The sequence below is a fragment of the Leptonychotes weddellii genome, chromosome 13 (genome assembly GCF_054177405.1).
Source record: "Leptonychotes weddellii isolate Sample4059 chromosome 13, ASM5417740v2, whole genome shotgun sequence".
Lineage (NCBI taxonomy): Eukaryota > Metazoa > Chordata > Mammalia > Carnivora > Phocidae > Leptonychotes > Leptonychotes weddellii.
In genome coordinates, this window is record NC_138381.1 from 76381264 (window position 1) to 76409160 (window position 27897).

The window sequence follows — 27897 nt, forward strand, 5'->3', positions numbered from 1 at the left end:
ATGGCCAAGTGTGTATTTGGATCGAGCAGGAATGGCCTTATGTGCCAAGACCTGAAGTAATGGAATTAAATCGGGCACAGCTAAAACCTAGCTCACCTATCACCAAGTATCACTTCCTGTGGGTGAAAGGCGCACTCTCCCTGGAAGGGCAAGTGCTAAAATTAAAGCAGTCCCAGACTGTTCCGATAAAGTCAGAGAGAGGAAAACCACCAGAGGCTGCTCATCCCTGTGGTGATTGTCAGAATTGGAGAGGAAGCCAGGAAAGCCATCATTATGCAACTCTCAAATTACCTTACGCTCTTAGGACAATTGCTCTGAGACCAGTGAAGGTGTCCCAACAAATACAAAGCCCTCACCTTCTTCCCTCCACCAAGAGGTGCCTTAAGTCCCACTAAGAAAGGTTTTCGGAGCATACCGACGTCTCCAGAGTCAGGCTCTTTGCCTGTCCACCAGCCCGAATTGAGCCCCTGGATGATACCATCGTAACCTTGCCATGATTGCACTCAAAACTTGCAGGCCTTAAGCCCATCAAAAAGCAGATCTCACAGTAACCCGGTAGGAATAAATACACGAATATCACAATGTAGTTCATATCCACAGATATTTATTGAGTGCCTGTATACAAGAATGAAGACATGAGGGTCCCTGCTCTGACAGAGCTTACAATTCCATGACTCCCATACTTGCCTAGAGTTAAAAACACCTGCAGCAAGCACTTGTCTTTGCCTATCAGCAGCACTGCAGGAAGCAAGTGTTTCACATTATATTTGGTCACTGTTACAGTGCAATGGTGAGTAAGACAATTATCTTTGAAGTCTGTAGTCACAGCGATGACATGGTATATCATGTCCAGCAAATGCAAACTTATGGCTTGATTCCTCCTATCTGAGAGGCATCTATTGAAATAAAACATAAATCGGAAGGAGAAAGCTTCTAAGGCCCTAAGAATACTGGTGTAGTTTAATCTATTATCAAACTGCCGCAGAACTCTTGGCAAAAAATTATCTCCTGCAGAATGTGTGCAATATAATTGGTTTAATCAGACCTGTACATCTCATGACCACACACACTCTCATGACGGGTAAACATGATTTACCTGTAGGATTCTTAAGGGGTGCTAGGTATGCACTTATTTTTTAAAGCTTCTTAAAGCCTCACAGCACAAGTGGCACATTAAAATGTAATGAAAATTGCTTTTGAGATAAAAATTAGAATGACAAAAATGTCTAATTTTACTACATATTTAAGTGCAGAATTCAAATTTAAATAGCATTCAGCAAAGCACCTGGCTTTTCAGAGTTAAGAAGGGGAACACGGTTCGGTTGTTCGCCAAACTCTAAAAACAATCCTCATCTTTATATACGGCTCTTCTGATGCCCAGTGCCGGCCTTCCTGCGGTCCTACCTTACAGGCCCCCACGGTGGAGGTCTAGTAATGGAACATTCAAAGGAGCCATTATTTTGCTTAAGTGGCCACCTTTTTTTTTTTTTTTTAAGGAAAATAGCCTATATTTACATCAAATAACCCCCCATCACCTATTTAAGATGCTTCTGAACTTCTACCCAACAGGTTACCAGTTTTAATAGTCACTTAAAAAACAAACACCTCACACCAGGAAGAGGATCATTTGAACTCCAAATCTCATTTTTCTTGCAAAAAAGTGGAGAGATCATCTTAGACCACCTAACAGAAATGACAACCAACCCAAGGTCATTCTTAAGTCAATTGCTGGGGGCACAACCTACTTTTCTATTTAAAAAGTCCTAAATCACTACTTCAAACACCTAATTAACTCAGAATGAATCTGAAATGTGTACTTTTGTTGAAAAGTTACTAAGCACCAGGTACTTTACATAATCTCCTTTAAAATGGAAGGAAGCTTCTTATCGCTTCATCTTATCTCTTGCTGCTGAGGCGGGCAGGCCTGAGCCTGGTGATGACCCAGGTCCGCCTGGCTCTCCCTCCCCGGCCCAGCAGCTCTGCCCTTAGCCACCCCTTCGGCGTCGGCGGGACAACATACTGTGCCTCGGGGCTCCTGAAAGGAGAGGAAGGGGGCAGAACCAAGGGAAAAGAGAAAGCAAACTCTATTTGCATTGAAATAATCCTACAATGGAAGGTGCACTCAGGTTTACTCCCCAGCAGCTCAGCCCCAGCCGGACACGGAATAGTTCACCTCCCAGGGACACTGGCTACTTTCTAACATCGCCACTTTTGGGGTTGTTTTTAAGCTGAGCATCCTATGTTTGTAAATTAAGCACAAAAAAGGGAAAGATGGCTCAAAGGATTTTCCTTGGTTCTCTTCTTCAAAGCTATGAAGAAAAAGGTTTTTTTAATGTTTAAGTAAGTAACTGCTACTTCCAATCTATGATACGTTTCAAGAATCAAAGCACATGTCTTCTGAGAGGCACAGAAGAGGTTTTGATGGGGTTTCCGATCTTTCTTGGAATGAGCCAATTGAGACTACTAAGAAGATAACTGCTTCACAAGATAAAACTATCTCTTCTGAAATGGCAATTTCCTATTCTTGAGATGGACTTCGTGATAAATGGAGAGAACAATGAATATCCTAGTAATTTTCAAGTTAGATTTTAATGTCACATATAGGAACACAAAGGGAATACCATCAGTAAAGTCAATCCCTTTACTAGGTCTTGACACAGCTGTACTGGAGCTTGATTAAAATTAACTTATTCTTTACTATAATTAGTTGACTTAAAAAAAAAAAGGCTAGAAAAAAATACTACGAATAAAGGCACTTATTTGGTTGCTGAATAATTGTGATGAGCCCAAGGTCTTCAACTGGTGGCAGGAGTCAGGAGCAAAGGTTCAACTCATGGATAGGAACAGAAGAGTCAGGTGTCAGATGGCCCCTCCCTATGGAGGACCCCTCTCCCCCAGCAAAGCTGAGAAGGGAGCACCGCTGGGGCAGCACACCTGGAGCTCAGCCAGGTAAGCTTTGGTGAAGGGTCCTCAAAGATAGTTTGAGATCCCTGCTCAAAGGCATACACAGACCCTAGTGGAGTGATGGTTGGCTTGGCTCATTAGAACTACAAGCTACTAAGAGTCACATAAGAAGAAAAAGTTCAAAAGAAAACCAAACTTTAAAACCTGAGCTTTATCAGTGGGAATAAATATTGAAAGTTCAGAAAGCGTCTATTTATGACCGTGTACAGGAATATGTGGGCACTGGATTCCGACCAGCCACCGAAAAGTGGGCAGTGGAACAGCCCAGACTTGACCAGCAGTCAGAACATATACCTGCTAGTGCTGCTGATCAGAGCACAGCCTCCTGCCCATGTGCCACTGCCAAGGCCGGGAGCTGGAGCCCTCCAGCATGGCCAAAGGCCCAACGCTCCATCTACACACATTCTGTGTCCGTGCACAAGCAGGCGCGGGTGCTCTAATCTAAACCTAGCATTCTGACATCCCCTGCTATGGCAGGAGGTTTTTTTGGCAGGGGAGGAGGAGCGCAGCAGGGTTAAATACATCTGCATGGTGACTGACGGCTGAAGCCATGTACCCGGAGGAAACCACCTCACTGGGTGGTGGTCTGTCTTCCATCAAAGCTTCATCCATCAACTTATGGCCACAGCAGGGACACAGTTCCACTCGGAATGCTGAGCGCAAAGCTACAGCTCCCCAACTGCTTACCGTTTTCTGAGAAGTACTACATATACAACATTAGAGAATTACAACTCTCATTTTTCCTTCCTTACAGACAATAAAGTTCAAGGGAAACAAAAGGAGTTATTCATAGTTTCCAAAGCTTTCCAATATTCCATTATTTCCAATATTTCCATTATTACTATTCTAATATTCACTCTAAGACGTGTTCCTAACAGGAACTGCATTACCATTAAAAAAAAAAATCCCAACACAACTAAAATCCAGGGTATGCTGCATTTTTCTTTTTTTTTTTTTTTGCATTCAGCATGTATTAGTCTATTATTATAGAAGCTATTCTTAAGCATTTATTTAAAAAAAGAATCATATTCACAAGGTAGAACAAGTATATAAAATTAGTGTGCAAAGGTAATTGTAAAAGGATAACACTATGTGTTTAGAAACAAGCTGCCTCCCCTGTTTACATTTCCTTACTATTGATATAAACTGGAGACTTACACTATTTAAAAATAATACTTTTTAAATAGTAAAATATACAAGAGATTCCTGAGCATAACAAAAATATCTTGAAAATATGTGGCCATTTGAAGTATAAAACAGTAAGTGTAAAGAATAGCATGATTGTAAAACTACTATTTGAAGGCTTATAAACAGTACAAAATAGTTTGCCTTTTCTGAGTGCATAATTATATTAGTGCAAACAAAAACGTCTCAAAATTTAATGGCTACAAATCTCAGAGATTTGCAGAGGTGCGCAAAACATGAAATTTCTTTAATGTCATTCGAACTGAGCCCAGTTCTCGATTAATCCTTTCCAAACGATCTTCCAAGGCTTCCTAAGGGAAAATAACAGGAAAAGTTTTGTTAGAATTCTGCATCGAGTTCACTGGTTCTATAATTATCACCAAACTGAGCTTTTAGCAAAGGAGCAGGCAGAAACATTCAAATTAGAGTTGGGTTTTTTTTTTTTTTTTTTACACAAATCATCTTATTTATATTATTTCTTTAAACAATGCGAATCAATGTTTCAACCATTCAAATCAAATGCTGCACTTCAGCACCTTAACACATCCTCAGTACCAGTGCTACTTGGAGGATGCGGAAATCTCAGCAAGAGCAACGGAACTGAGCAAGGAGGTGACTCTCGGATTCTGCTGAACTGAGGACAGAACGAGAGGAGCCCAAAAGTACTTCACACACGTCACGGGAAGAAATGGATCGGTGCCTTATACTGAGGCATATGTCAAACAACTTTCTTCTGACAAGAATTTCTAAGTTAAAAAGGAGGGAACACGCTGGAGGAGTTTCTTCCAAGAAACAAGAGATTTCACAAAGAATCAATGTAACAACTGCTATTTTTAAATAAGCAGTACTATTGTTAAATAAATAGAGCCTGGAATATAAATTTATCATTTTAGGTACTTTATTCAGTCTTAACTCCACTGGTATCCTGAAATAAAACTTAAAAATTCCTCTTTAACAACTTTAATTATAAAAGGATCACATAAGGGGTGCCTGGGTGGCTCAGTCGGTTAAGTAGCTGCCTTCAGCTCGGGTCATGATTCTGGAGTCCCTGGATGGAGTCCCAAGTTGGGCTCCCTGCTCAGCAGGGAGTCTGCTTCTTCCTCTCTCTGCCCCTCCCCTGGCTCCTGCTCTCTCTCACTCGCTCACTTTCTCTCAAATAAAATCTTAAAAAAAAATTTAAAATAAAAAAAATAAAAGGATCACACGTTCACGATAAAATATTTAGAAGACAGAGGAGTAAAAAATAACCAGTTCCTCTTTCTTGGTTTTTTTCTGTAGATATCCACATCATTAAGAAGAAAAATAAAAACAATCAAATTCTCTACTTCAAAACATTTTTCAGCTGAACTTTTGTTATGAAATATCTTTCTGTGATATCATCTTAAATTAATTTGCAATATTCCATTAGATTTAACTAAGAATCTTTTAGCAGAAATTTAGGTTGCTTCTAATGTTGGATACCATAAATAATGCTGCAATAAATATTTTTTAAAAGATTTCTTTGCATACACCTGTAAATACTGCCTTAGGAATCATTCCAGAAGTAAAAATGCTAAGTCCGAAGAGATGCAAAACTCTAAAGCTTCAGACAGAGGTCAAACTATATTCCAGAAAGTTTGTGACAATTTCTAATTCCACCTGCCATGTATGAGAATATGCTTTTCTAAATCCTGGGTACTGTTTTGTTTTGCGTGTATGTGTATTTAAATACCTGCCTATGTAAGTTTTTTTTTTTTAATGATGCTTTTGGGGGTGCCTGGGGGGCTTTTTTGGTTGAGTGTCTGGCTCTTGATTTCAGCTCAAGTCATGATCTCATGGGTCATGCGATCGAGCCCGGGTCAGGCTCTGCGCTCAGTGGAGAGTGTCTGCTTGAGATTCTCTCCCTCTGGCCCCTCCCCTGACCAGTGCATACACGCTTTCTCTCTAAAATAAATAAATAAATCTTTAAAAAAAAAAAAAAATGCTGCTTTGGGGCACCTGAGTGGCTCAGTCGTTAAGCGTCTGCCTTCAGCTCGGGTCATGATCCCAGGGTTCTGGGATCGAGCCCCGCATCGGGCTCCCTATTCAGCGGCCTGCTTCTCTCTCTCCCACTCCCCCTGCTTGTGTTCCCTCTCTCGCTCTGTCTCTCTCTGTCAAATAAATAAAATCTAAAAAAAAAAAAGTGTATGCCTAGTTAAGCGACCGCCTTCAGCTCAGGTCACGCTCAGAGGGCGAGTCTGCTTCTCCCTCTTCCTCAGCCCCTCCCCAAACTCATGCTCTCTCTTTCTCTCTCTCTCTCTCTCAGATGAATAAAATCTTTTTTAAAAAAAGATGCTTTTGGGGCACTTGGGTGGCTCAGACGTTAAGCGTCTGCCTTCAGCTCAGGTCATGATCCCGGAGTCCTGGGACTGAGCCCCACATCGGGCTCCCTGCTCTGCGGGAAGCCTGCTTCTCCCTCTCCCACTCCCCCTGCTTGTGTTCCCTCTCTCATGCTGTCTCTGTCAAATAAATAAATAAAATCTTTAATAAATAAATAAATAAAGATGCTTCTGTTCAAATATGTAGTTTTTTACTCATTGGTGAGGCTGAATATTTTTCATCTTTTTCTTGCCAATTTTTCTTTTTTCCACTTATGAATCGTATTTAAGCATCTTCAGTCCCTTTCTGCTGTCACTGGTCTCCTTACTGGAAGAAACAGCTTTGACATGTATGAACAGGCTCTACTCCCTTTTAAGTTATTTTAAAAGCTTACAATCATTATATAAAAAATATATATGTAACAAATGTTTCAGATAAATTTGGAATCAGAGTATCCACAAGTTTTCCTTCTGCCTTCCCAATAAGGAAGAAGAGTTTCATGTGTTGAGTCTTACAAATTATTGAGTAAAGACTTTCGGAACAACAAAAACAATAAGAGACTTAAAGTCTTAAGGAGAAGTTAGGTATATAAGCCCAAGGAAAGACCTCTGCTGTTTTCTTTGCTTTCTTTTTTTCCTTCTGGTATCACAGATCAATCTGAAAATGAATTTTTCCTGAAGTTAAAGCACTGAAAAGCCAAAACATGCAGTTATATAAGAGACCTATCCTTGTCGTTATGCTTAAAATGTTACAAAAAGAGACTGTAAATGTCCCATGGTTTCATGCATTTTGATTCTCTCTGGAAGGCAACTAAAAGAAATGCACATGAGCCGCTTCGCCTGAACCATCTCCTGCTCAATAATGGAATCACATCTCTCTCTCTCTTTTTAAAATATTTTATTTATTTATTTGAGAGAGAGTGTGAGCGAGAGCAAGAGCCGGGGAAGGAGCAGAGGCAGAGGGAGAAGCAGGCTCCCCGCGGAGCAGGGAGCCCTATGCGGGGCTCGATCCCAGGACCCTGGGATCATGACCTGAGCCAAAGGCAGACGCTTAACTGACTGAGCCACGCAGGTGCCCCCATCTCTCTCTTTTTAACCTCTACAGCTATTCCAGTTGCAAAGCCAACTGTTCTATGTATTTACTAAATGGAAAGGGGCTGAGAAATAGAGACTGGGGAGGAAAAAACAAACACAGAAAGGGACATTTAACGTGAGAGGATTAATTTTTTTTTTTAAAGATTTTATTTATGTATTTGAGAGAGAGAATGAGATAGAGAGAGAGCATGAGAGGGGGGAGGGTCAGAGGGAGAAGCAGACTCCTCGCTGAGCAGGGAGTCTGCGGGACTCGATCCCGGGACTCCAGGATCATGACCTGAGCCGAAGGCAGTCGCTCAACCAACTGAGCCACCCAGGCGCCCTGAGAGGATTAATTTAACATAAAATCTGTTCAAAGGCATATTGTGTAGTGGCATGAACGTCTTTTTCATGAAGCATAAAGGAAAAATCACTTTTTATTCCCGAAAGCCAGCACGCAGTTCTAAAATATACTATATTGCTTCTCCCTCTCCCACTCCCCCTGCTTGTGTTCCTTCTCTAGCTGTGTCTCTGTCAAATAAATAAATAAAACCTTTAAAAAAAAAAAAAAAAGGCGTCTGGGTGGCTCAGCTGTTAAGCGTCTGCCTTTGGCTCGGGTCATGATCCAGGGTCCTGGGATCGAGCCCCACATCATGCTCCCTGCTCAGCGGGAAGACTGCTTCTCCCTCTCCCACTCCCCCTGCTTGTGTTCCTGCTCTCGCTGTGTCTCTCTCTATCAAATAAATAAATAAAACCTTTAAAAAATAAAAAATAAAATAAAATATACTATAATCACCAAACACTTCCTAATAGGCCGAAAGTTTAGCCCAGTTGTTTCAGGGTGCCTAATACAACATCTTGAATAATGGAACCCCAGCCGGCACCACGCCTCTAACACATGTTCAAGCTGAGACGGTTCACCTGGTTTAATCTTGTCTGCAAAGTGATTCGTCCTCCAGTAGAAGGCATTCGACTTAGTGCTGCCTCAATCTGTGAACACACAAAACAAATTTAGATAAAAACAGAAGAATTCTGACGAATGGCAGGGATGTCTGTAACAGAATGGAAAGGACAGGCTTCAGCCTAGTACTTTCTAGTGCGCCTCGCCTTCATGTAAGCGCCCTCTGTCCTGCTCAGCAAGGACAGCTCAGCTCAATCGCGGTCCGAGCACAGCTCTGGGGTGCGAGCCACAGTAGCTTCCTGGCATGGTCTGACTCCATAATTCCCTCTGACTATTCCTCAGACATAAGCATTAAGTTCAGAAAAACATTTGGGTTTTTTTTTTTTTTTTTTAAGTTTTTGTTTTTACCTGGTCTTTTTCTTTTGTAAGTTCATCAAAAAACCGTTCCGTTTCAGCTAGGGTCCTAATTTTTGCTGTATACTCAAAATCATTACCATGTGGGGCTACCGACGCGGGCTCACACCGTTCATAGCTAACTGACTTATTCTTCTCCCAGGCTGGTCTCACAGACACTTCCTTCCTTCCATGTGGCAGCAGTCCGGGAGAAGAGCTGTGATTAGCCCGGACGTCGGTGGCTGTTTCTGAGTATTTTTGTTCTGTCAGAGAGAAAAGAAATTTCTTTTATTTCTTTTTTTTTTTTTTTTTTTTAAGATTTTATTTATTTATTTGAGAGAGAGACTGAGACAGAGAGAGAGAGCATGAGATGGGGGAGGATCAGAGGGAGAAGCAGACTCCCTGCCGAGCAGGAAGCCCGATGCGGGACTCGATCCCGGGACTCCAGGATCATGACCTGAGCCGAAGGCAGTCGCTTAACCAACTGAGCCACCCAGGCGCCCAGAAATTTCTTTTATTTCTTACCAGTTTTCATGCTCAATCATATACATAACTATATATGTTATCTGACTTCACTTTCTGGAAAGGACTGCCACATACCAAAAAACATAATGAAAAGAGACACAATAATCAATCATATTTACTCAGTGCTTTTTCTCCACAGAATTCTAAAAGTTTTGCTCTCGGTTTGACAATCTGCACACCTTCCCTAAGTGAAGGTATGTAAACTTTCTGTAAACTTACAAGAACTTTAAGTAAACTTAAAGAACAAAAAAAAGTTAAGCACTAAACACACACATTTAGTGGACACAAACCCACACCAACAGTGCAGAGCTGGCATCTTACGGGGCCTGCCCAAGTGATTCACATGCATTATCTTGTAACTTTATTCCAAACTTAAAAGATAAATGAGAAAAAAGAAAAAAAAAAAATCACCCGATGCCTAAGTTGCACAGAAATTAGTAAAGAGAGAAACTGAACAGTATGGCTCTGGTTAAGTAAGCATTAACACTGTCTATACCTCAGTTTCCCAACTTTTCAATGAGGATAACAGCGTTGACACATAATATGAGCATCACGAATGCTTATTCTTAGAGGCCCTTGTGCAGAAAAATTATTTAAGTGCAGGATATTATGCTATTTAGGACCTTGAAAAAATACCAGAAATTCACAAAATGACTAAAACCATAACTAATAATTTTTTAGGAAAAGATACCTTCCGAGTCATCTAGAGGAAGAAACTGGAGTTGTTTTCTTGGATTGGTACGTTGTAATGCAGACACAGGAACAGTATCTAAATCATCCAAAAGTATATCAAATCTATTGAATGAAGCAAGTTATTTGTGAGAAAAAAATGTTAACTGATTTTCCCTATCTCCACTAGAAAGATGAGCTGGCATCCAGTTAACTCACACATTCACGTATATTTTAAAAAGAAAGATGGTCACATAATTTTCTAAAACTGAAGTTTAATTTATATTTTCTAACACAAAATTATACTTATATATGAGAGACTTAAAGCATTTACCCATACATTATCTCCTTCAATCTTTATAACAACCTTATAATATATGCAGGGCAGGTATTATTATCCCTGTTTTATAGAAGAGGAAACCTGAGGTTCAATGAGCTTAAGAAATTTCTCAAGAGCCTGATGGAGCCAGGTCACCAGCTCTTCCATCGTAGGCATGCATGGCTCCCCACAGGGGCACACACTGCTGACCACACTTCAGAGAGAGGACAATTGTCTCAGGCACCCAGGGAAACTTACGTGTATTGCCAGGGCCATCCCAGGACAGCCCACTTTCTTGTACAAATGGCTCAAAAACTGCCCTGTATCATAAACCTTTTCAGGAAAACAAAGAATTATCATTCTATATCCAAAAGCTGGAAGGGATTCTGAGGCAGTATTTAAATTCAGTAGTAGCCAGTATCCACAGTTAAAAACTGTTTTCATGGATTACAGTATTTTTTTATTTTTAATATGACATTCATTTAAATGATTTAAATCCAAAGGGTTCCCACTGGCAACTGAAAAATTAGTGATAGCTACAGGCATAAAGCTGACACTTAAAAAAAAAAAAATCAGTAATAAAATATTTTATTCTACTATTTTAGAGAACTTACCGAGTTGGACTGCTTTCATTTTTGCTCAGTAGATGACTAAATCCTGGGGACAAATTTTCTTTAGGGGATCGCTTTGGACTATAAGCCACAGTCACTGGTGTTAACATAATCTCTCTTTTTGCTACAGAAGAAAATGAAGAGGAAATATTCTCTTCCTTCAATATAATGCATATATTGGCAGAACATACTTTCTTGTTCAGTACTTTTTTCTAACTTTAATGGAATACAATTTTATTATAAAACTTTTTGAAAGATAAATAAGAGCATACAAAAGAAAAATAATTCATAATCCTAACACCTAGAGGGAACCACTGTCAACATTTTAGTGTATCAGACTGCAGTGTCAGCACGCAGACTCAAAACTGGTTTTTCAGGATTTTAGAAGTCGACCGGAAATAAGATGGAGACACCAGCACACATTCCTGTCCACTGTCACACGGGGCCACACAAATACCGCCATGCACTCCTGTCACACGGGGACACACAAATATCTTCAGCTGTTCTGAAAATGGAAATCGAGAAAACAAATCCAATGCTTAACCTTTAAAACCGTAACTGTAACTGACTAAAGAAACCAGAGGAAACTATATGAAAAGAAGTATATCTTTTCCAGGCTAGCTTAAATTAATTTGTTTGAACTAATGTTTAATTAGATAGTTGTCAATGCTCTCAAAAACCGTGAAATGGTAGGAGTTGCAAAAAGGAATTTGCTGAACACACACAAAAATCTCATTTGAATATACTGTGATAATTCCTTCACCTATAGTCATAGTTATCTGTGCAGTCAGGTGATATTATTGAACAAGACCTTATTTAGGGACCCTGTGCTCAGAGGACTCTAGTAGGTGCTAGAGAACATAAGGGAAACAAAAAACATCAGGCATGTGTGCACAGCTCGGATACCACTCTTTTGAGCCCAGGAGATAGACACATCTAACTCTTACTTGGAGTACTTGATTTACGAGTTGAAGGTGGTAAAGACGAGGACCTCTGTGAAGCAGAATTAAATCTCCTCTGTCTTTGTTGGGCACATTTCTCTGGGGACCGACTTGCACTGACTGACGTTTCAGTTTGCCGAGGATTCGCTAATTCTGTAACAGACAAATGGTTAAAAAGTAAACAAAACAAACCTAGCTCTGGTTACCCGCCTTTATTAACAGATGATTACGCCAAGCAAGCAATTCTCACTATCCAGGTTAGAATGATTATTTGCAAATACACGTTGTAAGGATTAAAAAATGCTTGATGAAGAAAAATGTGGGAGTTTATAATGAATTCATTCCGGCTTCCTGTTTACAATTGCCATTCAAGGTGATTTTTTAAGAGAGATTATTTTTAGAAAGCAAGTCACTAATTTATTTACTAGGAGATACTGCTTTGGAGATGCAACGCCCAAGATGTGAACAACGTAATCAGCAGGCCCGATCAAGTGAGCACTGGAGTGAGTACAAGGAGATGCAAGTAGTGTTGACCTGTGCTTGTGAGAAAAATGGTATTCAAGATACTTCTTGGGGCACCCGGCTGGCTCAGTCGGAACAGCATGTGACTCTTGATCTCGGGGTTGTGAGTTCGAGCCCCACGTTGGGTGTAGAGATTACTTAAAAATAAAAAATAAGGGGCGCCTGGGTGGCTCAGTTGGTTAAGCGACTGCCTTCAGCTCAGGTCATGATCCTAGGGTTCTGGGATCGAGCCCCGCATCGGGCTCCCTGCTCAGCCGGAAGCCTGCTTCTCCCTCTCCCACTCCCCCTGCTTGTGTTCCCTCTCACGCTGTCTCTCTCTCTCTCTCCCTGTCAGTTAAATAAATAAATAAAATCTTTAAAAAATAAATAAATAAAAAATAAAAAAATCTTAAAAAAAAAGATACTTCTTATCCTACTGAGAGATGCTCAGTAACCAAGAAAGGGAAAGTAGAAAACGTTACATCTCACTTTATGAATACCAAATGTCTACTGTAACTTTCCAAGGACAAACTGATGTAGATATATTTCAAATATCTTTAAGAATGCTGCATAAATTTTTACTAATCAGAATGTAACATGTAGTCTATAATCTATTACCTGTCTATATCAAACAAGGGAAAAATGCTTACTATTTGAGGTGTCCTCTTTCTCTGTCTGTGTGCCCCAATTTTTAAATATTTTTCCTTCATCGAGTTCTTTTAAAGCTTTCATGATTGGTGTATCTGAAGTCTCTCTTTGTTTTTTTATCAATAAGCTTCTTGGTGAACTTTCAGATGAAGAATCCTTTTCCGGAGGAGAATGGTACCTTAAATAAGAATTGTAAGACATGCAGTGCTATGAACTGAATATTTGTGTCCCCCCAAAACACTTGTATGTTGGAGCCCCAATCCTCAGTGGATGGTGTTAGGAGGTGAAGCCTTGGGGAGGTGATTAGATTTAGATGAGATCATGAGGGCGGGACCCTGTGATGGGATTAATGCCCTTCTAAAAAGAAGAGATACAAGATGTCTCCGCCACACACATTCACCAAGCAAAGACCCTATAACCAGGAAGAGGGCCCTCACCAAGAACCCAACTGTGCTGGCACCCCAGTCTCAGACTCTCAGACTCCAGAACAGCCGGAAAAAGTGTTTCTTGTTTAAGCTGCCCGGTCTACGGTGCTTTAAAATAGCAGGCTGAGCTAAGACAGAGGCCCCTGGCACTGTTAGGGAATGACATGAGAGTTAACAATTACACTCCACAATGAATATATATGCTTTACAATGTAAATAAACTAAAACTGAACCTGCATGTAATAGACCAGCACTTCCCAGTCCTCTTCACATCCTGGCACATACATAAGTATTATATTTATATGGTGCTCTGGAGTAATATGGTTGCGTGGGCTGTCCAGAAGGTGTGAGGATCAACACCTTAGCCTAACCGAGAGTCTGTGCACAGCACACCACTGTCAGGAGCACAGGGTGGGGTACGGTCTGCACGGCCTTTGATCTTAAGTATCCTAAACCCATTAGCTTTTCAAAGTAAAATAAAAATCTGGTCCTCAAAAGTAAGACACTGAAGCCACAAAGAGAAGGCTCTTCTTTATGCCTTCCTGAACATTTAAAGGCAACTGAAATCTGTGAAACTGTAATCGACCCTAAATATGACCTTTGACAAAGCTACCTTACCCGGGAGCACAGGTTTCCCCTAGCTGGTTATCCACTCTGTTATCCTGGGTGTCCAAAGGCTGGCCAGTAAAGATGGAATACTCCGCTCCTGGTATCAGCCACTTGCGCCTGCTGACGTCGGAGGTGGCCAGCGTGCTAGGACAGGGAGAAACGATCTGAGGCATGACAGGCTCGTGCTTCAGTGCACACGGAACACATACCGAAAACAACCTGCTTTGTGGTGGTTTTGTCTTGTTTTTTTAAGATTTTATTTATTTGACAGAGAGAGAGAAAGAGAGCACACACAGGGGGAGCAGCAAGCAGTGGGAGAGGGAGAAGCAGACTTCCCGCTGAGCAGGGAGCCCGAAGGGGGGCCTGATTCCAGGACCCTGGGATCATGACCTGAGCCAAAGGCAGACGCTTAACCGACTGAGCCGCCCAGGTGCCCCAAACAACCTGCTTTGAAATGGTACGTACACATTTGTACAGTAATTCTAAAAGTGCATAAAACAACCTTATTTTAGATATACGAATTCTATTTTATGGTTTTCAGATCCAACCAAACTATTATTTTAGGTTTCTGTTACTTTGGGCTATTTCTGCATCTCAGTCAAGGTATTCTCCTGTCTACACAGCTCTGAACACCCCCAAATAACTTCCTACCACACTTCCTATGCTTCACACCCAACCCATAGCTCAGGTCAAGGAGGTACAGCGAGAGTGCCCTTCTCATTCCTCCCAGACCAGCACTGCCCAGGAGAACTTTCTGTGAGAACAGAAACATCCTCTATCTGTACAGCCCAATACAATAGCCACTAGTCACATGCTGTTGAATTGTGGCCAGTGAGATGAAGAAGCAATCTTTACAGGTTATTTAATTTTAATTAACTTAAATGAAATAGCCACACACAGTGACTAGTGTATTGAGTAGTGCAGCTGAAGGCCAGTCCTTCCCGCATCTTCTGGACACCCTGCCCAACTCAAGCTCACACATCATGCATTAACCGGCCCTTTGCTAGACTTCAGAACTGTTCTCACCTTCTCCACACCTGCTCCTGCCCTCCTACTTCAGTGTCCACAGGGAGGAGCTATCCTGGACCTCTCTCCAATGATTGGACTCGACTCCTGTTTGCTCGCCCGCCCCTCCATTGGAGAATACTCACTGGACTTCATCATCACTAGAGAACACATCCCCTTAAGAAGTCACAACTCCAGGGGAGCCTGAGTGGCTCAGTTGGTTGGGTGACTGCCTTTGGCTCAGGTCATGATCCCGGAGTTCCGGGATCGAGTCCCGCATCGGGCTCCCTGCTTGGCGGGGAGTCTGCCTCTTCCCTCTGACCCTACCCCCTCTTGTGCTCACTCTCTCTCAAATAAGTAAATAAATAAATAAGAAGTCACAACTCCAAAGATTCTTCTGGCTAAGGTGCTCAAGTATCACCAAGGCACTGTGACCCCAAGGCCTGTGATCCCTGGCCTCACCACTTAACCGACTGAGCCGCCCAGGTGCCCCAAACAACCTACTTTGAAATGGTATGTACACATACCCTAGCTTTTTCAGCTCCCCTCTACCTACTCTGGGGTGCACAGTTACTCACTGCCTTGATCCCCTTTCCGCACTCACCTTCCCTCACCCCCGACTGGCAGCAGAGACCTAAGCCTGAGGAACACGGTGGTCTCGCTCCCGAGTGTCTACAGTCCTAGCTCTGGGCTTTGCTGGAAGCAAGCCACCCAACTGTGCAGCCTGGGCGAGCACCACAGTCACCATCACCATCTCCACGGACACCCAACACTGGCTGACAACATATGTTTCTGTAATCGACAAGCTCCAGTTCTCCAACAGGACTCCCTTACACCTTTCTCCACTCTCCTCAAACCTCTCCCAGCCCTCCCGGTCAGCTGATAACCCCGCAGAACACTTGGGAGGGAAAAAAGAGACGAGGAGACAAGAGGTGTCTTCCTCTCTCTGCTCCCTTCCACAGCCAAACTTCTTACAATTTCCCTCATTTTCAGGTAAACTCCCCATCGCTCCCTTCCTTTTTCCCTCGATTTTTAAATTAAGAAACATTCCCCAAACGTTCTTAGAAAATTACATAGACTACTGCAATCACTCACTTGTACTTAGTTTTAACAAACACTAACATCTTACCATATTTGTTTTCAACGGTAAGACAGAAGATTCTGCATATAAGGTCATTTGTATTTTTTAAATTATGTCCACATAATGCACACGTCCTTTTAATGCTGCTGTTTCTACTCGTGTTTCAGATTTCTCCATGTTAACACAGACAGGGGCATCATTTTAATTATTTACCCACAGTACAATTATGCCACACCTTATCTATCCTTTCTCCTGCTGGTGGATGTTTCAGTTTCTATGCATCACCTTTCAACGCTACAATTAACATGTGTAGGAATTCCTCTGAGGTAAATATCCAAAAACAGAACTGTGGAATTTGGGGTGCACACATCTTCAGTCTTACTGGATATTGCCAAATCACGGTCCAGACAAGCTTATCGATTTTCAGTCCAACCAGCAGTTTGAAGGTTCCTATTTCTTCACATCTTTGCCAAATTTTACAATGATCAGAGCTGGAGTCTGGCCTGGCCTGTCTGATGGTGTGAGTGGTATCCCATGCTTATTTTAATTTGCATTTTTCTAATTACTAGTAAAATGAACATCTTTTCAATTTTATCAGCCATTTAGAGGTTTCTTTTTCTGTGAATCATTTGTTCGTATTCTTTTATCATTTTTCTATTGAGAGTTTTTCTTATTGATTTATAGTTCTTTATATCCTGGATACTGATCCCTTATTGGTTCCTGTTCACTTAAAATATAAAATATTTCAAACATGCACAGACATACAGATTATACTCATGCACCAACCATCTGTTTATGAACCTTGTTTGCTCTATTTCCGCTTAACAGAACACTACAGATACAACCCAAGTCGCCTGTGTATCTCACCAATATCATTCCTCCAATGTCATAACCCTAGTGTAAGCGGTCAGCTACCACTTTCACTAAATTTGTATCAGCATTCCATACACGTTGTTATACTTTTACTACTTCTGTATGAATCTGTAAGATACGTTCTAAATGCTAAAGTCAATATAAATACTGTCCTACTTCTTCTGCAACTGGTATTTTGTTGTTCCAAATTATGTTCTTTTTTTTTTAATCTTTTATTTATTTATTTATTTATTAAAGATTTTATTTATATATTTGACAGAGAGAGACACAGCGAGAGAGGGAACACAAGAAGGGGAAGTGGGAGAGGGAGAAGCAGGCTCCGTGCCGAGCAGGGAAGCCCGATGTGGGGCTCGATCCCAGGACCCTGGGATCATGACCTGAGCCGAAGGCAGACGCTTAACGACCGAGCCACCCAGGGGCCCCCAAATTATGTTCTTAAGATTAAACCATGTTGGGGTGCCTGGGTGGTGCAGTCAGTTAAGCGTCCAAATCTTGGCTTCAGCTCAGGTTGTGAGATCAAGCCCCACATTGGGCTCTGTGCTCAGTGTGGAGTCTGCCTGAGATTCTCCCTCTGCCTCTCCCACTCGTGCTCTCTCTCTCTCTTTCAAATAAGTAAATAAATCTTTAAAAAAAAAAAAAGATTAAATCATGTTAATGATCAACTTAAGTGGCTGACAAATTTTTCCTACAAAGAGTCAGATAATAAATAGGTTTTTTGTTTTGTTTTATTTTAATAGGTTTTATGGGCCAGATGATCTCTGCTGCAAGTACTCAAATTTGCCACTGTAATGCAAAGCAGCCAGACAATAGGTAAATGAATAAACTTTATTTATGGACACTGATATTTGAATTTCATATAATTTTTACATGTATGAAATACTATTCTCTGATTTTTTTCCAAACATTTTTTTTTTAAGATTTTATTTATTTGACAGAGAGAGAGAGACAGGGAGAGCGGGAACACAAGCAGGGGGAGTGGGAGAGGGAGAAGCAGGCTTTCCGCCGAGTTGGGAGCCTGATGCGGGGCTCGATCCCAGGACCCTGGGACCATGACCTGAGCCGAAGGCAGACGCTTAACGACTGAGCCACGCAGGCGCCCCTTTCCAAACATTTAACAACGTAAAAAGCACTCTTTGCTCACGGCCCTACAAACACGGGCAGCAGGCTGGACTTGGGCTGGGGCTGCGCTTGCCAATCCCTGATCTAATGTACGCACCGTCACACTACACAGCACCGTACATAAATATATCACAATATATTAATGTTCCAGCCGCAAGACATACAGGCCACTTTCACTCTACACAATCTTCCCAACGGATGTGCACATCTGTCCCTCCATGCAAACCACTCTCCAGGCCATCAAGGCCGGGCTGGCGCACCTAGGGGTCACCAGTCCCCGCAGTTGCTCTCTCGGCAGTGTCTACACCATTGGCCACTTCAGGGTTCCTCCGAGCACCCTGGCAGCTCTTTCTCAGGTTCTTGTGCCAACTCCTTCTGGCCCCAACATCAAAACATCGGGGGGTCCTCAGAGCTTCATCCTACACCAACCTCCCACCACACACCCATCATCTATCCCAGAGTCAAGCACTACAGAATAATTCTAAAATTTGTAACTCCAGCCTAAGACCCTATTTCTGAATTCCAAATGTAAATTTATAATCACCTGCTTGATTCCCACTCGGAATTCGTATGCATCTCAAACTAAAATATTCGAAATGGAAATTCTGATCCTTACCCCATGGTCGGCTCTTCCCATTTCTTCCCTAGTTCAATATGTGGCACCTGGAGTTGCTCAAGACAGAAACCAAGGTGTTATCAGACACCTCTCTTTTAATCTTGTCATCTCATTCTTAACCATGTTCTGTGGATTCTATCTCCAGAATCTCTCGCAGACCCTTCTCTTCTGTCCATTTCTATGGCCAGCACCCAGTGAACACCGTTTCTCCTAACAGTATAACTGCCTAATTAATGTGTCTGCTTCTACTTTTCCTCTCCATCTTCTCCTCATGGCAGGTGCATTAAAAATATAGAAATCAGGGGCACCTGGGTGGCTTAGTCGGTTAAGCGTCCGACTCTTGATTTCAGCTCAGGTCATGATCTCAGGGTCATGAAATTACACCCCGCATTGGGCTCTGCACTGCGCCTGGAGCCTGCTTAAGATTCCCTCTCTCCCCCTCTCCCTCTGTCCCTCCCACCCTGTTTGCTCGAGCTCTCTCTCAAAAAAAGAAAAGAAAAGAAAAAAATATCAGATGACCTAATTTTACCACATAAAACCTTTCAAAGGCTTCCCAACAGACTTAGAGTAAAATCCAAACTCTTGACCATGGCTTAGAAAGCGATGTACGACAGTCTATGATTTCATCTGGAGCTATTTCACCCCTTGCTGGCAATATTCAGGTCACATAAGCTTCCTCCAGGTTCTTTAAAACATGTTAAGCTCTTTCCTACCTCTGGCCGTAGTAAAGCTCATTCCTCTGCCTGGAACATGCCCCTCCCTCATGCCTCCCACACCAACAACTCAGCACAGGGCTTACCTCCCGGACTACAAGTTACGTCCACAGAAAGGCCTTCCCTGACCCCAATCTCACAGCACTCTTGTTGTCGCTCAAATGTTCAATTTCAGTAACTTACAAAATTTTTTCTTTAAATAATTCACTATGTTCTAACTTAAGGTCAATGAACAAAGATCTAGAAAAAGTTTCTCATTTGACAATGACATAGGTTAAAATTTACAATTAACACTCTTTCTCATACACATCAATATTATGACCTTATGATCTACTCATTTAACATTCTTTACAAAATCATACAAAAAACCAATCTAATATGAAAAAAACTACTCTATAAATGTATCAAGATAATGCTCTGAGATTACAGCAAAGCCAATTTTGAATAAAAAACTAAAAAGAAAAATTCATACAACCTAATGAAGATCTATCTTCATAGGTCTGCCCATTAACATAGGAATAAAATTTCTGGAATTTTAGGGCTAAAAGACCTTTTGAGATGTTCTAGCTCAATGTCCTTGTTTTTAGAGATAATAAAATTGAGCTCCCAAAAAAAAACTAAGTGATTTGCCTAAGGTCACACAGCTGGGCAGAGTCAACAAAGAAAACATTCCAAGTCTCTTTACACCCAATCTGATTCTATTTCCTCCTTTTGGCAAATGCTCCCGCATGAGAGGTTTTATGATATCTAATAATTAGATGGTTTTACTTTCCTGTTTTTTTAAGTAAGCTCTGCACCCACCACCCCGAGATCAAGAGTCGCATGCTCTACTGAGTCCCAAGCGCCCCATAATTAGATGTTTTTACACATCTACATTCTATAATGAGATTTAACTCTGACTTCCTATGACTTAGACAGATGAGCTTCTCAGTTTAATGAAAGGGTGCACTTATTTCTAGCTTTACAGAGATTAAACAAAATAACTTACTTGGCACGTGAGGATCTCATGGGAGTTTTAGAACTATGGCGAAGACTTAACATATTTTCATGCTCTACTTGCTTGACCTGAGCTTCAAGTTTTGAAATTGTTCTAATTCAAAAGTAAAAGGAGAAATTAAGTACACAAGTTAAAATATAGCTCAACTACAAATTACTTATTTAACAGTCGCTTCTAGAAAAGGGGTGACAGAAGAACCGCTGGTCTGTAAGCCTTTTTCAAAATAAAAGCTGAGCAAAACTGGAACATAAACTGAAAGGCAAATACATTAAACTCTACAAAGAAACACGCCATATACTATAATTGAAGGGTAAGGAAACAACAAACGGACTTTATATAGACAAGTTAAAAAAATTTATACATTTGACTACAGGTCAAAACACGATATAAATTAAATTAAAAAATAAAATAAATTCAAGGATTCAGTAAATTGCAATTCTAACATGTTTAATTCTAAACATATATATTCACGCATATAAAATATACATAGGTAATGTTTTCACAAAAAAGAAAGCAGGTTTAATATCCAATAAAAGAGCTAGTAAGAACTTCCTCATTTTTAAAAGACACAGAGGCTAAACTATCTTGAAAACTATCTACCGACAACTTACCTCATCTGTGCCATGTTCCGAATATAAGCCTATTTTCAAGTTTACCAAGAGAAAATAGGACTCTGGCCAATTAATTGCTTTGAGGTTATCTTGGCATTCTTTCTGTTCTTTTAAACTTTGCATATGTCTTCGTCTCATCTTTTAAGCTCAAATTCTTGCCTACCCTGATGCAAGGAAGGTTTGAGAAAGAATAGCTCTAACGGGCTGATGCTTTATGCCAATGTGATAAGGAAGCTATCAGCAGAACTGAATGCATCACAGAAAAAGACCTGAGCAGATGAGAAGGCCAGACAGCGTTCATGTTCTCCCCGATGGGAAGTGAAGTCTTGAGGAGTGCAGTAAAATCTCCAAATAAGGGACACATCTCCAAATACAAATACAAAAACATGCTCCAAAGCCAATTAGAAATATCTAATCATTTGCATAATGAAACACATAATGTTTCAGGAAATGCACACTCCTCAAACACAACCACCAATATACTCTAATCGTTTAAAAATCTTCTTCGGCTGGGCGCCTGGGTGGCTCAGTTGGTTAAGCAACTGCCTTCGGCTCAGGTCATGATCCTGGAGTCCCGGGATCGAGTCCCGCATCGGGCTCCCTGCTCAGCGAGGAGCCTGCTTCTCCCTCTGACCTTCCCCCCTCTCACGTACTCTCTCTCATTCTCGCTCTCTCAAAAAAATAATCTTTAAAAAAAAAAAAAATCTTCTTCGGCTAAAATCAAATGTATTTCCAGGTCAGGGGAGATTAGGATAAAACCTGATCACAAAGTGCCTAAAAATCCTCAAGAAAAACTTTCTTTTCATTGCTTTCAGTACAGACACATATTTAAATGCTAAAAGAACAACAGAGGCATAATTATCTTACTAGTAAGAGAATACATTTTACCTTTTCAAATCAGAAATCTGAGTATGTGCATCAAGCAATTTGTTCTCAGTTGTATTTAATGTATCCTATTAAGATAAAGGAAAAATTCGATAAGTGAAATATTCAGGATATATTCATTTTATTTTAAAATATGTAATATGAAACCAATCTAAGACTACACCATAGAGCTACAAAAAAAATTATGCAGATACTCAGCCAATATAGCATCAACCACGAGCCAGTATATAATTCAAGGGAAAAACTGAGAGAACAAAACACTGGTTTATACAAAGAGCCGTACATATATCCCCTGTAATAACAGGTATAGCTTATTAAGCTTCGCTTGATTACAAGTAATCCAGTGTTAAAATGGACATGTTTTAGCCACAGCTTGCCCAAAAACCTCAGTAAATGGCAAAACAGATACCTGTGCTGGTGAGATTTTAGATGTCCTGACCGGCTCCTGAGTCCCCAGAACACCTCCCTGCCTTCCTCTAACCCTGAATGACCACAACCCTGTATCCTATGCAACAGAAATACTTTGGACCCCACTTACAGCATCACTGTGGGGTTTCGCTGAATTCAAATAGGTAGTTCCCAAAGCTTTCATTAAGAAATAAAACATAATAAATTCAACCCCACAAAAAGCGAATGCTTTAAAAAACTTCGTATTTAAATATTATTAAATAATTATTTACATGTATATCATACCTTATACTCTTCTAAAAATTTCATCTCAACTCATCTCAAATGCAATAGCCATTCAATATTTGTTAACATAGATCTAAAAATTTATGACTTAAGTGGGCAAATATTTGAAAATAAGGATATTGACAGAGAAGATGAAGCGAGTGGTCTAACTCAAGCAGCTAAATGGGGATGGAGGATGGGGAGAACAGAGGGGGTTATATAAGGGGTCAGCCCTCTTCATTTCCAACCCAGTGCTTCTACCCCTCCATGAAGCTCAGAACATGAATGATCAACCATTACCTTTACTCTTTCGTGTTCTTTTCCAAGGGACTCATATTCTCCTAAGAGCTACAAGGAAAAACAAAGAAATGTACCACAAAATTAAACATTATAACATCAACTCAGAGATCGTCTATAAAATAGCTGTCCATACAACTCTTTAAAAATGCTAAGGTCTTGAAACAGAAAGGTTAACACTCTGTTCCAGATTGAAGGTGACTAAAGGGATAAGAGGAGTGAATATAAGGCATGATTCTGGGTTGGATCCTGAACTGGGAAAAAAGTGCCATAAAATAATAATTTAGATGTGAATTGCACATTTGATTTCTTTACTTTGATTTGTCTGTGACTATGTACAGAAGGCCCTTGTTCTTAGGAAATACATACCAAAATGTAGGGGTAAAGGGGCATAATGTCCACAACTTACTCTCAAATGGTTCAAGAAAAAAAAATGCATATGGGAACGAACATATATATACAGGAGGTGATAAAGTAAATACGGCAAAATGTTAACAACTCTGATCCTAGGTAAAAGGAATAGGATAATTCTTACAAGTTTTCTGTAAGTTTGAATTTGTTTCAAAATAAAAACAAAAATTATATAGTATCAGTCAAGACCCTTTAAGTAAGCAGTATTTTGAAAGATTAAAATTTGCATTCTTTTTTGAATTGTATACTTTTTTTATAAATTCCACAGAGTAAAGGCAAAATCCCAAGTCTAATATAATTAGGTAATTTTCTTAAAAATACATACATGTGAGACTTATTAAAGAAGAGAGAGTCAAAGCATTTTCTTTTTATCCTAAGATCCCACTAAACAATGAGGCAGTTACAGAGAAATCAAGAGTTGAGTGCAACAAAGGAGAGATCTCAATGAAGATGCAACAAGGCAGAGGAGGCTATAAGCTTCAGTGCCTGTAAATGGGATGCTAACGGTGAGCAGGCTGGTATCTTCATAACCCTGAGAGGCTCAGGACTTGAATCTCAGGTTCAGTAGTAGGTAGGGTGGAAGCACAGGCTGACCAAAGGGAACTGGTTAAAAGTCTTTCAGTTGAGTGGCCAGAGCCTAGGACAGCAGTGGACTGCCCAGCCAGGCGATAGAACACAGGAAATGTGAATGAGAGACGAATGCCACTCTGGAAACCGAAGTCTAACAGGTGGAGGAAGCAAAGGGATAAGGAGGTGATGATTAAGGAAAAGTTTAAAACAAACAAACAAACAAAACCAACTTGGCTCCCCATCCCTCACTGCCACCAGAGCATGATAAGAGACCGGGAGACTCTTCTTTGGGTAAACCAAACAATCCCAGAAAACAGACCTTCTACATAATCACATCTGGAGGTTCCCTAACCAAACGGCTGGTCCATCACTCTATGATTGCTTATACGGAAAGGCTACTAAGCTACTAGGAAATAGGCCCCATCTGTGCAGAGAGTCTCCAAATGGCTTTTGACTGCCTCCCCCTTAAATGTGAGTCTACAGTAAAGGAACACTTTTTTTTTTTTAAAAAGCAAAAAATTCAATATGAAGCTGACTTCAAAATGAAAGGTTAACTCAGAAAAAATAAATCAAAACTAAAGAAAGCATTAAAAAAGCTATTAATATCCTCAGAGAAATCAGGTTATATTCAAAAAACAAGACAAGAAAGCAATAAAAAACTAGCAACTGAAGAACAAGAAACAGCTCTTAGAAACTAAAAATGAGAACGAAAATAAATGTAATACTAAGACAAGGAGATAGAGAACAAAGAGGCCATGATGGAAACTAAAGCACACAAAAGTCTTAGAAAATCAACCCATGCAACACAACATTTACTGGCAAAAGTTCCAGAGAAAGAGAACACAGAAGTAAGGAAATCAACAGAGAAATAACATTAGCAAGTCTATAGAACCGAAGGACATTAATTTCCAGATTGGAAGAATCTGTGCCTCCAACAATGAATGAAAAAAGACTTGTATCAAGGCATATAATGTTATGGAATTTAAGGATACCAAGGATAAGAAGATGCTAAAACTTTCAGAAGGAGCTTTGAACTCATTTATAAGGAGTGAGAAACGCATTTACTAAACGCAATGGGTGGTCCTTGATTGGAGTGTGAATTAAAAAGCAAAAACCAAAACATCTATGATGGACATTATTTAGACAACTGGGGAAATCTGAATATAGACTGTAGATTAGATACTAGTATTGCATCAATATTAAATTCCCCGAGTGTGAGAACTGTGTTGAGATTATGTAGAACGTCCTTGTTCTGACGAGACACCTGCTGAAGTATTTAGGAGTGAAATCTCAGTGTCTGTAATTCACTCCCAAATTGTTCCGCAAAAGGAAAAAAATCTGTAATGTTGTGAAGACATAAAGCAAATGTGGTAAAATATTCACAATTGGTGAACTAGACAAGGAATATACAGAGGTTTTCATCATACCATCTGTACCATTTTTCTGTAGGCTTAAAGCTTTCAAAATCAGAGAGATGGGGGGAAAGGAGAAAACACAAAAGACACAGGATTGGGACAAGGGAGAAAGGAAGAGAATCAATCATCAGGTATATTCTCATGGCAACATAAAACAATGGGACAAAATCTTTAAAAATCTGATGGGAAGAAAACATACCCTAGAATTCTATACTCTTAGCCAAATGATATGTGAAGGACCTAAATCTTCATCCATGATAATTATGGATAATGTTAAAAATTCAAGAAATAGGGGCCCCTGGCTGGCTCAGTTGGAAGAGCTTGCGACAAGGCGCCCTGCTTTGTTTTTTTTGAAGTAATCTTTTCACCCAGTGTGGGGCTTGAACTCAAAACCCTGAGATCAAGAATCGCATGCTCCACCAACTGAGTCAGCCAGGCACTGCAAACGCAGTTGTTTTTTTTTTTATAAAATGTGATAAGCCGAAAGTAGTATTTACATGAAATAAAATGGCAAAAATATTTTTAAAAGATAAAAAAAAAAGTTAAGGAAGCAGTACACCAAAAATCAAAGCTCATTATAAAATGCTAATAATTAAGATGATGTAGTTTCCTTTCAGGAACAAATAAACCAGTGAAACAGACTAGGGAGGCCCAAAACAGACTCATCCAGGAAAGGAACATAATATACAACAGAAGTGGCATTAAAAGTCAGTAGGGAAAAAATACTCTATTAAAAAATGGTGCCATCAGGGGCGCCTGGCTGGCTCAATCAGTGGAGCATACGGCTCTCAATGCTGGGGTCGTGAGTTCAGGCCCCACACTGGGTGTAGAGATTGCTTAAATAAATGAACTTTTTAAAAAAATGGTGCTGTGGGGCGCGTGGGTGGCTTAGAAGTTAAGTGTCTGCCTTCGGCTCAGGTCATGGTCCCAGGGTCCTGGGATCGAGCCCCGCATCGGGCTCTCTGCTCGGCAGGAAGCCTGCTTCTCCCTCTCCCACTCCCACTCCCCCTGCTTGTGTTCCCTCTCTCGCTGTGTCTCTCTCTGTCAAATAAATAAAATCTTTAAAAAATAAAAAAATTAAAAATGGTGCTGTGACACTTGGTTAATCATTTGAAAAAACAACCAAGTTCAATCCCTATCTCACACCACACATAGGAGGCAGTCTGGGGGTAGATTAAAGGCCTAAATGTATAAAGAAAGGCTGTATAATTTTAGAAGGCAATATACAGGATAGTAATTTTCTGATCCTTGAGTAGGAAAAGATTTTGTACACAAGACATAAAAGAGGCCCAAACCAGATATGAAAAGACTGTATTTTGGACATTAAAATACAAAACTTGGGGGCACTTGGGTGGCTCAGTTGGTTAAGTGTCTGCTCTGCCTTCCACTCAGGTCATGATCTCAGGGTCCTGGGATGGAGCCCCACGTTGGGCTCCCTGCTCAGCAGGAGCCTGCTTCTCCCTCTCCCTCTGCCCCTCCACCCATGCTCTCTCTCTCAAATAAATAAAATCTTAAAAAAATAAAATAAAATACAAAACTTGTACCCCACAAAAGATAACACCAGGTGAAATGCAAGCCACAAGCCAAGGGAAGAGAACTGCAATACATATTAATTAACCATTTCACATCAATCAGACTGGCAAAAATTAAGAGGTCTGACAACAGCAAGCATTGGAAATAATCTAGAAAATAAGAATTCTCATACATTACTGGTGGGAAAATGAACTGGTACAACCATTCCAGAGAGCAATTTAGCAGTATCTAACGAAGATGACAGTGTTCATATTCTAAGTCCCAGCCACTACACACAGACCTACCTAGGTTCAGGGGACAGACTGTATATCCCCAAAATGGCAGTAGCAATTTCTGCTCAAAGTCTTCCAGAACCTTGCCACACCCATCAAGAGGTGGTATCTATTTCTTCTTCCCTTGAACCTGGGCAGGTCTTTGAGATTATTTAAACAAATGGAATGTTGGGGTGCCTGGGTTAAGCGTCTGCCTTCGGCTCAGGTCATGATCCCAGGGTCCTGGGATCGAGCCCCGCATCAGGCTCCCTGCTCGGCGGGAAGCCTGCGCTCCCTCTCCCACTCCCCCTGCTTGTGTTCCCTCTCTCGTTGTGTCTCTCTCTGTCAAATAAGTAAAATCTAAAAAACAAAGACAAAAACAAAAAGCAAATGGAATGGGACAGAAATGATGCCGAAGGATTTCCAGGGCTGGGTCATAAAAGGCTGATGGCTGTCAGGACACTCTTTCAGAAGGCTGGTCAGTAGCACTCGGTCGTCATGCTTCGAAGAGGCCAAACTAGCCCACATGGAGAAGAAATGCAGCCTTAGTCAACAGCCATCAACAACCAGCCCCCAGCCTTTGAAATTCCAACTGAGGTCCTAGATGTTGCAGAGCAGAGACAAGCTGTCCCCACTGTGCCCAGTCCGAGTTCCCAGACTACAGAGTCCATGAGCAGAGTATGTCCAGTTTGGGGATCATCTGTGTTGTGACTCTGGTAACTGGAACAATACCCGAGAGGTACTTGC

At 40.8% G+C, this 27897-nt stretch overlaps 1 protein-coding gene across 13 annotated transcripts in view; it reads right to left on the minus strand.

Annotated features, from left to right (window-relative positions):
• Positions 1–584: 584 nt before the first annotated feature.
• Positions 585–27897, minus strand: part of MPHOSPH9 (M-phase phosphoprotein 9) — a 64113-nt gene continuing 36800 nt past the window's right edge. For 10 of the 13 annotated variants that reach the window (XM_081802340.1, XM_081802339.1, XM_081802332.1 and 7 more), the window contains 11 exons: positions 22974–23021; positions 22005–22069; positions 20497–20598; positions 14111–14245; positions 13070–13245; positions 11925–12071; positions 10981–11101; positions 10070–10173; positions 8869–9116; positions 8481–8549; positions 585–4460 (listed from right to left, as the gene is read on the minus strand). In XM_081802340.1, the coding sequence (XP_081658466.1) occupies positions 4359–4460; positions 8481–8549; positions 8869–9116; positions 10070–10173; positions 10981–11101; positions 11925–12071; positions 13070–13245; positions 14111–14245; positions 20497–20598; positions 22005–22069; positions 22974–23021 (1317 nt within the window). In that variant the 3' untranslated portion in view covers positions 585–4358. Of the gene's footprint in view, positions 4461–8480; positions 8550–8868; positions 9117–10065; positions 10174–10980; positions 11102–11924; positions 12072–13069; positions 13246–14110; positions 14246–20496; positions 20599–22004; positions 22070–22973; positions 23022–27897 lie in introns of those variants that run through there. The other 3 variants (XR_014139818.1, XM_081802335.1, XM_081802338.1) reach the window with 3 other exon arrangements.